General features: G+C 29.6%; 1 protein-coding gene across 2 annotated transcripts in view; it reads left to right on the forward strand.

Moving 5' to 3' along the window:
- The window catches only part of LOC148621901 (non-lysosomal glucosylceramidase-like), a 25,651-nt gene extending 14,845 nt beyond the window's left edge, over positions 1-10,806 (forward strand). For both annotated transcript variants that reach the window (XM_088576732.1, XM_088576733.1), the window contains 7 exons: positions 918-1,025; positions 2,046-2,197; positions 2,864-2,970; positions 3,496-3,638; positions 3,878-3,990; positions 4,592-4,783; positions 5,923-10,806. In XM_088576732.1, coding sequence (XP_088432858.1) covers positions 918-1,025; positions 2,046-2,197; positions 2,864-2,970; positions 3,496-3,638; positions 3,878-3,990; positions 4,592-4,783; positions 5,923-6,120 — 1,013 coding nt within the window. In that variant the 3' untranslated portion in view covers positions 6,121-10,806. The remainder of the gene's footprint in view (positions 1-917; positions 1,026-2,045; positions 2,198-2,863; positions 2,971-3,495; positions 3,639-3,877; positions 3,991-4,591; positions 4,784-5,922) is intronic.
- The last annotated feature ends 827 nt before the right edge of the window (positions 10,807-11,633 follow it).

Consider the following 11,633-nt stretch of genomic DNA (forward strand, 5'->3'; position numbering starts at 1 on the left):
TGGTAGAGAGATGATATGACTTTCAATTTATCAAATTGTGTGATTCCAAGAGGTGCAGATGGTATTCTTTAATTGAGCTTACTCATAACAAAATAGATGTATATAATTTTGAGATCTAATGTCTTAACAAGGGTAATGATTAAGGAAGATGCAAGCTGTCCTTTGATTTGTATACATTTTTCTACAAAAACTTCATAGAAGTATTTTTTGCGACAAAATGAAAAAAGTGTTGGGGGCATTAAGCTATTGATATTGCTTAAAAATATCAACTTTGTTGTAATAACATGAAAGTTGTTTATAACAAAGTAAAATATATTAATATAAGGGAAAGATGATTATTTGTGGCATTAGTTCACTGTAATGATGTCATAATGGTTCACTAATTTTACATCATTTAGTGAAAACTGCTGAGAATTGTAAATTTTGTTGTTTTTCTGACATATTTTCATCCACACCCAAGAAATAACTTTAAATTTTTACATATGATAAACTATGTAATAATGAGTGTAGTCACTAAATATGATGAAGTTGTTTCTTGGGTGTGGACACCATTTCCTTGTCAAAAATATGACCAGAAAGTGACCAAAATGTACAAAGTTTGACAGTATATCTGAATATTGGTAAATTTTGAGTAATTTTTCATTCCTTTCAATGCAAGAATTATCAGAAGTCTTTATGTTTTCTCATTTGTGATGGATTCAAGTATCTCAATTCACTATTAAATTATTTAACACTTTATGATTTATTTTCAGTTGAATTTTTGGCCAAAAAGACCCTTTATTGTCCCTTCTCCTTTATTAGGACTTAGGTATAAAAAAAACTTATATATGGTGTAAAATTATAACAGAAAAAAACCTATATATGGTGTAAAATTATAAAAGTCATATATCAAATACCTATATGTTTTGTTATTGTAGCTTCGTCAACGATGTCTGAAGATACTACGCCACTAGTTTACTGTATGGAGGGTAATACTGGTATCTACAAAACAAAGAATGCTGTACCTCATGATCTAGGCGATCCAGGTATCTATTGGGCACATACTTCTTATTATTTTTCCATAGGTGTACATGCATGTATCTTTTTACCGACATTTTTTATTGCAGCTCTTTCCATATCATTGATCTGGGTATAAGGGACCACTCAAAATGTCCATATCAAAATTTTCACACTTCTGTTAGAACATGTTGGTAGGAAGTGTAGTTACATTTATTTTCTGTCTGTAACAGCTAAACCGAGAGGAAATTGGCATAATGTCTCCTTCACCAGCAAATAATCCCAGAAACTGTCATTCGGTCATTACTCTCCAGTGTGTTTTTCTTCAATGATTTTTTTTTCAATTATTCTAAAGATTTATAGCTTCAGATACATTTCACTTTCATTTACTAACTTTTTCTACAACCTGTATTAGTTAGATTATATTGTATGTGTAGTACTACTTTGTTGTTTGGCACAAGGTTCATTTATAATGTTCGTCAAACTGACAGAAATGTTTATAAATTGTTTGAGTACAAGTATATATTTCTTATATAAAAGGAAGGGTATGTTGACTTTATACCATTTCCAAATGTAGGGTTTCATTAATAGTTGGAAAGAATATTTGCATAAAGAAAAAAATGAAATGAATTGAAGTTTGTAACTACTAAATGTTTATAAAATTAATATCCCAATTAAACATTTGATACTACAAAACACAATAATTATGTACCTGTACAATAAGCTGCATGAAGTATAGGATAAGAATGTGTTGTAGTAAAACAAGCAGAGAGGAAAGAATGAAGTTTGCATGTCAAATATCGTATTTCTAATTTAAATAGCTATACAAGTGTCACATATATAACGATACATATGAATAATGTCAGTGACACACTGTGTAGCACTATATTTTTGACAGCATCATTTTGTTTTTGCTGGTATCAAAGTTTATGAAATAAACAGTACATTATATGAATAATTCATTAAAGAATAAATTTCAGTATTTCTGTTTTTAAGATGTGATGCCTTGTTATATTTTCTATATGCAAGTTTTGTGTTTCCTTTTACAGAGGATGAGCCATGGGACAAAGTTAATGCTTACATTGTCCACCCTACTGATGATTGGAAAGATCTCAATTTAAAATTCATACTTCAAACCTACAGAGATTATAGCCATCTGAAAGATGTACAGTATCTTAAAGACATGTACCCTGTTTGTCAGGTAAGGCATTACATTTGTTTGTAGATGTTGATAACATACCATGTAGCAGGAATTTTCAGAGGGTGCTGTCTCTTTAGTATTCTTTCTGAACATGCCAAATTGAATTTTGCAAAATATTTCTTCTGGGCTTCCATACTAAGTGCACCAATTAGCATCCGTCAAAATTTCTTGTGTACTTTTTTGCCTCAAAACTGCCAAATTTACATCAGCCAAAATACCCTGCCATATGGTACTAGATGATAGTGTACTAGATGGAAATGCATTATACATGTGTATTACATTTACCATATCAGTTTCTTAAGGTGTTGTGCTAAGTTAATTTATGATCTTAATTTACAGAATTAAAGATTTAAAAAAACTTGTTCATATAGTGGGATCTTCTATTGTTTTTGGAACAAAATTATATATATATCATTTCCTAGAACACAAAACTTCTGTGAAGAAAGTTACTGTCTTTCCTTTATTACCTCCTGGTTACAAAGCTGTTCTAAAACCATGTTGTTCTTTTTTTTTAAATTGTGTTAAAAGTTTGCACTGTTGTTATACTGGTATTCAGGGTCTTATGGAGCATGCCAGATGGTGAGTCAAAAGTATGGAGACTTTGTAAAAAAATTCTTCTTTAAAAAAAATTTACACGTAAAAATGTTGTTTGTTTGATATAATCAGGCTGTAATGGAGCATGCCAGACAGTGGGATAAAGATGGCGATGGTCTGATAGAGAATGGAGGGTTTGCTGATCAAACATTTGATGCTTGGACCATGACAGGGGTTAGGTATGTAAGAATAAACTTTGATTTAGAGTTTTGGAAATTTGGTCTCAGTAATCATCATTGGTTTAGTTAGTATGAAAATACAAGAAAAAAATATGGTTTTACAAACAAACAAAAAAAAACTAATTTTATTTTGAGACACTCACTTTTTGTTTACCAAATTTAACTTTTTATTTTGAAATTACTTCATTGCTGCATGTATGGTAATATCTTTATCAAGTAGTGGTCATTTAGGACATATGCTGAAAAGTAATATGACACATATGTAGAACCACTGGTAGTAGGAATCTGATGAATTCTACTCATTTTGACACCATTGAAAACTGATTTTGCCAAGTATTTGAAATGCATTGAAAATATTGTAAAAAATGGAGAATTTATGAAGACATAAACAATAATTGAGAATATTTAGTATTTAACCTTCATGTCCTTTATATTTAGATTTACATAATCTGTAAGAAATGGCTAAATATAACACTCCCAAACCATGCTAATCACCTGCCAAAATGGATGCTGTTATATTTCCAGTGCTTACTGTGGTGGCTTGTGGTTAGCAGCTTTGAAGATGTATGTAGAAATCAGTAAAATCATTGGTAACACTGAGGAAATGAACAAATATACAGAAATACTGGATAGGGGCAAACAGGCTTTTGATGCTAAATTATGGAATGGTTAGTAAGACATGTATGCACTATATTTCATGTATGGATTTTAAAATGTACCACAGGCATCTATGTATTATAAAGAAAATATCTTTTTATGTATGCTGGTTTAAAGTGTGTTTTAAAATAGGTAGAAGTATTAAGATATTTTATATTTCAAATCATACTTATGTTCATTGTATATTTACTCTTCTATGTACATTAGAATTTAAATGCATGCCCTTTAAGCATTTTAACATTTTTTGCAGGAAGTTATTATAACTATGATTCCAGCACAACAAGTGGCCATGATGACAGTGTAATGGCTGACCAGCTAGCAGGACATTGGTTTCTCAGAGCTTCTGGCATGGAAGATTCTTCTGTACATATTTCTCCTTTTGCCTTGAGCACATATAACAATAATTTGTGTATTATTTTCCACTTGTATAACTTTTCAATGTGATAACTCACTACAAGTAAAATATAATTAGTGTAATGCATGAGAATTATTTGCAGTAACATACATTAAAATATACTATAACAGCAGGGCCTAATCTACACATAGATGACAAAGAGAAGTTCTAGTAAACTCTGTTTGAAAAATAATAAGATTGACAATTTTGTCTGTGTACTTTATTACAAATACTTTCCCTGTCTAAAACAAATAGGACAGTTGAGCACAAACAAGGAGAAGTTTTTCTCATTTCTTCCTTTAGATTAAGCCCTGGTTTTGTGTATAAAACTTGTTAAATTTTACCATTTTAAATTGGTATTAACAGGGAAATATAAAAATATACAACTTCCTTGGGACAGAAAAATACATTCATTTGCCATGCCTTGTACGCATGTACTTCAGGCATAAACATACATATAGATACCAATTCATTTCAGAATAATGTTTTACCTGTATTAACAAGTAAATATAACACAGGTTTCTGTGAGCTTATTGTCTTCTCTGTTATATATATTACATTTTTTTTCAGATCTTTCCACCAACTCATGTCACAACAGCTCTTAAAACAATATTTAAGAACAATGTTATGGGTATAGAGAATGGTAACATGGGAGCCGTTAATGGAACAAGGCCTGATGGGAAGATAGATATCAGTAGTGTGCAGAGTGAGGAATTCTGGGTAGGAGTCACTTACGCCCTTGCTGCTAGTATGATTCAGGAGGTAAGTGGTTCTTATAATAATTTATATGAGACAGGATCTACTTCTAATGTTCAGGAAGAAGGTTTATACATTACACTAAATTTAGGAACAGTTGAAACTGATCCTGGTACCATCCATCTTTGGTTAGACATCATATAATTCTATTTGTTTTGTGAATTATTTTTTGTGCAACTAACTTTGGGTTATGAAAAGTTTCCAAATCTCTTCATACGGACTTTTTTTATATATTATTCACATTTATATTTGAATGCATTTAAATTTCAAAAATGCAATATTTGCTTGCAAACTACAGAAATTAGTAACTTCAAAGGATAAATGGTTAAAGTTTGCATGTGTAGCAGGTGCAATTACTGCTTATGATTCAGCAGACTCAGATTACAATTCATATCAGCTTTAGATTGACTATAAGAGGGATGACGAATGCAAAGCTTTATAGCGCAATGTGGGTCGAATGTAAAGGAATCAATACAATTAGCAATACATTTTATTTCCCAAGTACAAAATACTTTATTGCATACAGAAGTCATTAAAATGGAGCAATTTCATTTCAAGTGGGGTAGGTATGTGGCTAGGCTATTCGCAATGTTGGACTAGTAATTAGTCCTCAGACAATTATGAAAAGTTGGCAAAGTTATCTTATTCAAATCTATAAATATTCATTGATGAGGTGAATAATAAATCATAATACTTCAATGTCTGAGAAAATCTGTTATAAAATATATCAATCTGGATAAAGTTTATTTTCATTTTCAGTATCTTTAGATTATCTAAATAAATTATCAATGACTTAAATCTCAAAACACAACAAAATTAATTAAACTGAAATAAGTTAATCAAGGGACATAAATCAAGCAGTTCTGCCACACATGATTGAATGTTGTTGATTTTCAAAGGGTTAGTAGAGAAAAAAATGAAAATTTCTACCATTAATTTCCTTTTGGGAGGGTAATAGGGAATTATTTTAGGTTTGGTTACTTGAAAAATTTTCACTATCATGTGAATGATATTTTATATACTAACTGGAATCTTTGAAATGTGAAGCACTGCATCAAGTCAATACACAATTGCTTTCTTTATTAACATTAGAAAAAAAGGTTATCTGAAATATAAACAAAGATATCTCTTTTTATTTCCATTAGGGTATGGTAGAGGAAGGATTTAAGACAGCCTGGGGAGCATATCACACATGTTGGGAGTGGTATGGATTACAATTCCAGACTCCAGAAGCATACATGGTGAACAAACACTATAGATCTCTAGGTTACATGAGACCATTATGTATATGGGCCATGCAATGGGCTCTAGAAAAATTCCATCCAAAAATTATGAAATCTTAACTATGTGCAATGGTAACTGTTTTATAATCCTGACATATGTGCAATGGTAGTAAAACAAATTAATAACATAACTACTTAAGCTTTAAGATGTAGAAATACAGGTGTAGCCAGACAATTACTGAATTCTGGGACCTATGGATGAAAACTTAGATATTTCTCTATATGGCTATAGTGAAACCTGTTTAATTTTACATGTACCAGGAGTTGGTTTTTTTATGAAAAAGTATATTAATATATGAAAAGCATTGATAGTTAAGTTATTATATGTAAACTTTATGTATTGGTTGTGTATTTTAGTCAAATTTCAGTATGATACCTTTTTGGTTGTTGTTATGTTTTGCTGTTCCACTGAGTGTGCTAGTTTTCTTCATATTATTTTTTTATATAGTTTATCTCTTTTTCTTTTTTTCTTGTTATTTTTTGTTTCTCTGAACTTTTACTAGAATTTGATCAATGCCTCATTATTGCCCTTTTTTGTTATTTCATTGTTTAATGCATTAGTGTTTTGCTCCAGATGTTTGTGCAATTTTTAGTGTTCAACAATTTTGTGTCATGAAAGTTGTTTATTTTTTTATTGTACACAATTCTAATATGACATACTTCGAAGCTTACCACAGCCATGGTAAAATAGTGATAAACACATGACCAACATTTTGTGTGACACATAGACTTCATCTATTCAAAACTATGAAAAACTAGTCATATTAGAATTAAAACAAATCAGGAAACTCTATTTTATTATTGTTTTACCACAGCCTGGTCAATTATGTCGTTATTTAACCCCTTGCTATTGCTAGTGGTAAAACAATGCAACATAAATGGCCGGCCCATGGTAAAACAATGATAAAATGGAGTTACCATGGTTAATTTCTGAATTATATAGTGAAATAAAAATTGTGTCCATTTATTTTAGCTTTACTATGAAATTTCTTAGTCTGTATTTAACTCTTAAGTTCTTTTATGTAAGTCCAAATATTTTTTTTTTGTAATTTCCATTCTCTGTCTTACAATTATAGCTTTAAGCAGTGCTGTATTCAGTATTGTTTTTATTATGACTTAGAAACGTTAATTTTATTGTTTTGTACCATATTCAAAAGTTGTCGCAACAATGTTGTCAACTTTATAAGAACACAAAGTCAGTCTTCTGGCTTGCAGGCTGTGAATATATTAACTGTTTGTAATTTCATGGTTCTAATTGATGTGAAAAAGTGATAATATATCTCATATAGTTACATTAAAAAAAATTGTGACTATGTTCTTGTATGATGAAATTGATAGTACATGCTATTGATGTAATTTTGTATGTTTTATACATTTATATCAATGTATTTATACAAGTAGAATTTTTGTATGTTTAATAGCTTAACATATAATCTATGATAAACTGATGATTGTCCATGATAACTGTGAAAATTTGTTTTTCACTATAATTCACAAATAGCAATTTGTTATTAACAATTTGTGAGTATTTAAAAAGGTCAAAACTCTTGTAGTTTTTTTCTTTATTTGAAAATTTACCATCATGTGCAATTTTGACTGTGTATATTTTTTAATTGTTTTTATTGATTTGTGACTGTATTTAGAGCTTGTAAGTCTTCTTGTGTGGTATCGTGAATTTTAAAGAATTTGTTTCCAATTTAAAAGCAAAGTAACAGGTTGTGTATGGAGTCAAACATTATTATCGTGTTTTCAAGCAATGAAACATATATACAAATAAACTTTTTCTACATGTTGATACAAAATTGAAACATTGAATCAAATGGAATAATTGGGTCTGGTTTGTATGGTACAACATAATAGTAGGAAATCAAATGTGAATTAGTCTTCAGTTTTAAATGCTTGGATTAGCAGAATTTAGTTTTAGTTAAAAAAAAATAAACAAAAGCATCATACAAGGCTTATTGTGCAGTCAGTTATTGTTTTATATCTACGATTATGCAGAATTTGGTTTTTTCTGTGCTTCCTATCTGTTAAGATTTTGTTATTGTCAATTTTATGTCTGATTTTTTTCATCTACTTTTTGGCTTAAAAAACTGTCCCTGAAAAACCAAACTTATACCACATTTTTACCTATGTGTAGTTAAATTGATTTATGACCTAAGTTTTCCTGGTTGTGTGAAAAATGTTCAGGGAATTAACATGTCAACTTATGATTTTTTTCCTTATTATGTATAATAATTCAACTGAAGAAATCAAATACTTAGTAAGATATTGTGTTAAGAAGTGATCTTGAAAATACCAAGAGATCAGGGCAATATTAGGATAAATCATTTTTATTCACATACTTATCTATATATATATATATATAAATTACAATTTACCAAAATTGTGAGAAGACTCTTTATTTAACAATATAGAAGTGTCTATCGGGAATATATCGAATTTGATAAGTCATCCTTATGAAAAAACAATCAGGTAAAGATCACTATTGATAATATGTTTGTAGCAATTTTGTCTGTTGTCAGTATTGAAAGCATTCTTTGTCAAATGCCAGGAATTAGCAGTATTATCAAAGGTATTTAAGGAATGTTTCTAATTTTTTAACAGGCTACACTCAGTAACCCGGTTCTAGCCAGTTTGCACTTTTTAATGTAAGAAAGTTAACCCAAAAGATTGTTGCTAATTAATTATGAAGATTAAGATAAAAGGGACCAATTGATACCAAGCATAAACTAAACAACACTTAGGCATAGACAGTTTTCTTTTGAGGGGCTGGGATTTTATGTTGAGTTACAAAATTTTTTTCCGCACAAGTGGGAAGATAATAAAAAATTTTCAGGAGGTGGATTTAAAAAAAAAGGTTATTTGAAAACCTACATTGCTAAGTAAAGGGAAATATTGAATCATATTTTTTTTCTGTCCATGGCTGAGTAATAAAATGTTTTGCTTAAATTTGGAATAATTTTTTTTTTTTTTTTTTCAAAATAATTCCAGCCCCCCCGACACCCCCAGTCCCCCTCACTATAAAAATAAATGGTTAGTGCCTTATTTCTTCAATTCCTACTTCATTATTGTGATGTTTCTTTTAAAATTTAAAACTGTAAAATCATTATGTTATTATGGAGGAACCTCTTCAATATTTCACTGAAAGCCATATTAGAGTAAAATTGATTACAAGCAATGATGTCATAATTTTATTTCTGTTATGATGTCATTACTTATGGCCAATGTTACACTTACATTTTTTTGTAAAATTAATCACTGGTGTTGATATGCTGTGATGGGTTCACAAACAAGACTGAGAAAATGCTAATTTCTGCCCTTTTCTACATTAAGTGAGTATTTAAACTATAATTAAAAATGTAACAAATACAATTTATTCTTATTAGTACATGTGTAAGGTATATTGACATATTGATTTATTATAAATTCTATTATTTTGATTATGGTCTTGTGTGCTTCTGCATTAAAACAAAACAATAATATATATGAAATAGTTTGTTATGATTATTACCATGTTTTCTGAATTATGCCACTATTTCATTTGAACCAAGGTTTTTTTTTCTGTTTTGTGAATTTGTTTTTTGTTGTATTCTTTAATGTTTAGCTTTGGAAGGAAGACTTAAGTCAACATCTTGTGTAGATGTGATAATTCATTATAGATTACTGGTACTACAATAGATTTGTGTGAATCATATGTCTACATTGGTCCCAAAATGTGCAGGGTTCAACCTGCTCCTTAGGGTATTAGTCCTGTTCAGGACAATGTCTAGTTTGAAATCATTTTTTAATTTCTTTTTTTTTAGGTGTATATTCTATTTACCTCAGTTGCTGAGTGGTCTAGAATAGTCATACATATGACTACTAAAGCGAATTACTCCATTACATATACATTGTACTAGAGTGCCACACATGAGAATCATATGTAATACTACATGATTAACATATGAATTGAGCATATGATCATGTTACACTTGAGTTTACATAGCAAAATCATGACAGTTTTACTTATATATGATTATTATGTATGAGCAAGGTTATATTTACATACAATAGTCATACTTATCATGAGTGACACTTTCAATTAAGTAGATATACATGGAATCATGTAGTTCTACATATGATAAGCACATAATTGAGCATGATATGATTGTGTGATATATGTACTTGATTTTACATATGAAAATTGTCATCAATTACATGTGATTTTCATAGTTAGAGGAATGGGATAGTTACATACTTTAATCACAAGTAAATAATATGATTATCATATGTAGATTTTTATGTGATTCACATACTATGGTAGTATATGATTTACACATGATTATTACTGCATCATGCAAGCAATACATATCACTTTTGTACAGTGTGGATGTGCTATTCCAACCACAGGGGCTTGAGTTCATAAAATGTCATTTTAATGATTTTTTTTGCATTGCTGTACTCTAAAATCCAAGTACATGGCCTGAACACAAAAAAATGTCATTATGTCTTTATGATGTTGATGGAAATCAGAATATTAATTTGGTATTCAGCTGAAATGTACATGTCAATGGTAGTCAAAATGTTTTTCATTGACACTGATCAGTAAGGTATATTTACCTATGACATTAATGTTAATGGTCACCAGAATATTTACTTATTATATAGATAGCTGTGAATTATGGAATATTCCATGTGTAATAAATTTTGATTGAATTCTGTAAAACGTCACAACACTTCTGTTATAAACTGTATTTTACGTCACCGCTGATCACACAATTTGACATTTATTTAATGAAGGGTAATGATATAATTTACCGAAATGAAAAAAAAATCTACGCTGTTTGAAAATTGGAAACCATCCTTATGATCCTGATTTGGTACAGAAATTTTAATATGAAAGGCGGGTTAAACTATGGAAGTGTATAAGGGTCATAAATAATGATTATTGTTGGTATATGTTGTCTTATCTCTTGTTGATAAGAAAGTTCTAACTGTATTATCTTATATCAAATAAATTGACATATTCAATTGAAATTTACAAATAGCACATATGTAATATGACTTGTATTGTTTAATTCATCCTTCTACTGAGGAAGATTCTGACATATATTAAGTCGCAGTAAAAAAACTGATGACGCGTTAGATAAGGAATTTAATATTTTTATGTTAATATAACATAGTTAACCTACCATTTTGTTTCAGATAAGGCGATTAATCTAAATTGAAATGTAGAGATTAAGTGTACAGTCGTTAAAAATATATCGACTTCTGCGAAAATTCAGATAGACATATGTGCTTTTTGTACATTCCAATTAAACATGTCCATTTATTTAATGTAAGATAATACAGTTAAAACTTACTTATCAACATGAGAGAAGTCAACATATAAAAAAAATCGTAATTTATGACCCTTATACACTTCCATATAAACCAGGTTTTATAGCACCCTAAATACGTTAATCATTTCTTGTATATTTCAACAAAAATGGGTAGCATAAAATTGCCACGAGTCGAGATCGGTTAAGTTAGGTGTTATGTAAATGAACGCCCCTAGCGGATTACGTGAAAGAAATAGGTAAAATGATTTA

This window comes from Perna viridis, chromosome 3 (genome assembly GCF_037379345.1).
Source record: "Perna viridis isolate PV_CMFRI_1.1 ecotype Kerala chromosome 3, ASM3737934v1, whole genome shotgun sequence".
Taxonomy (NCBI): Eukaryota; Metazoa; Mollusca; class Bivalvia; order Mytilida; family Mytilidae; genus Perna; species Perna viridis.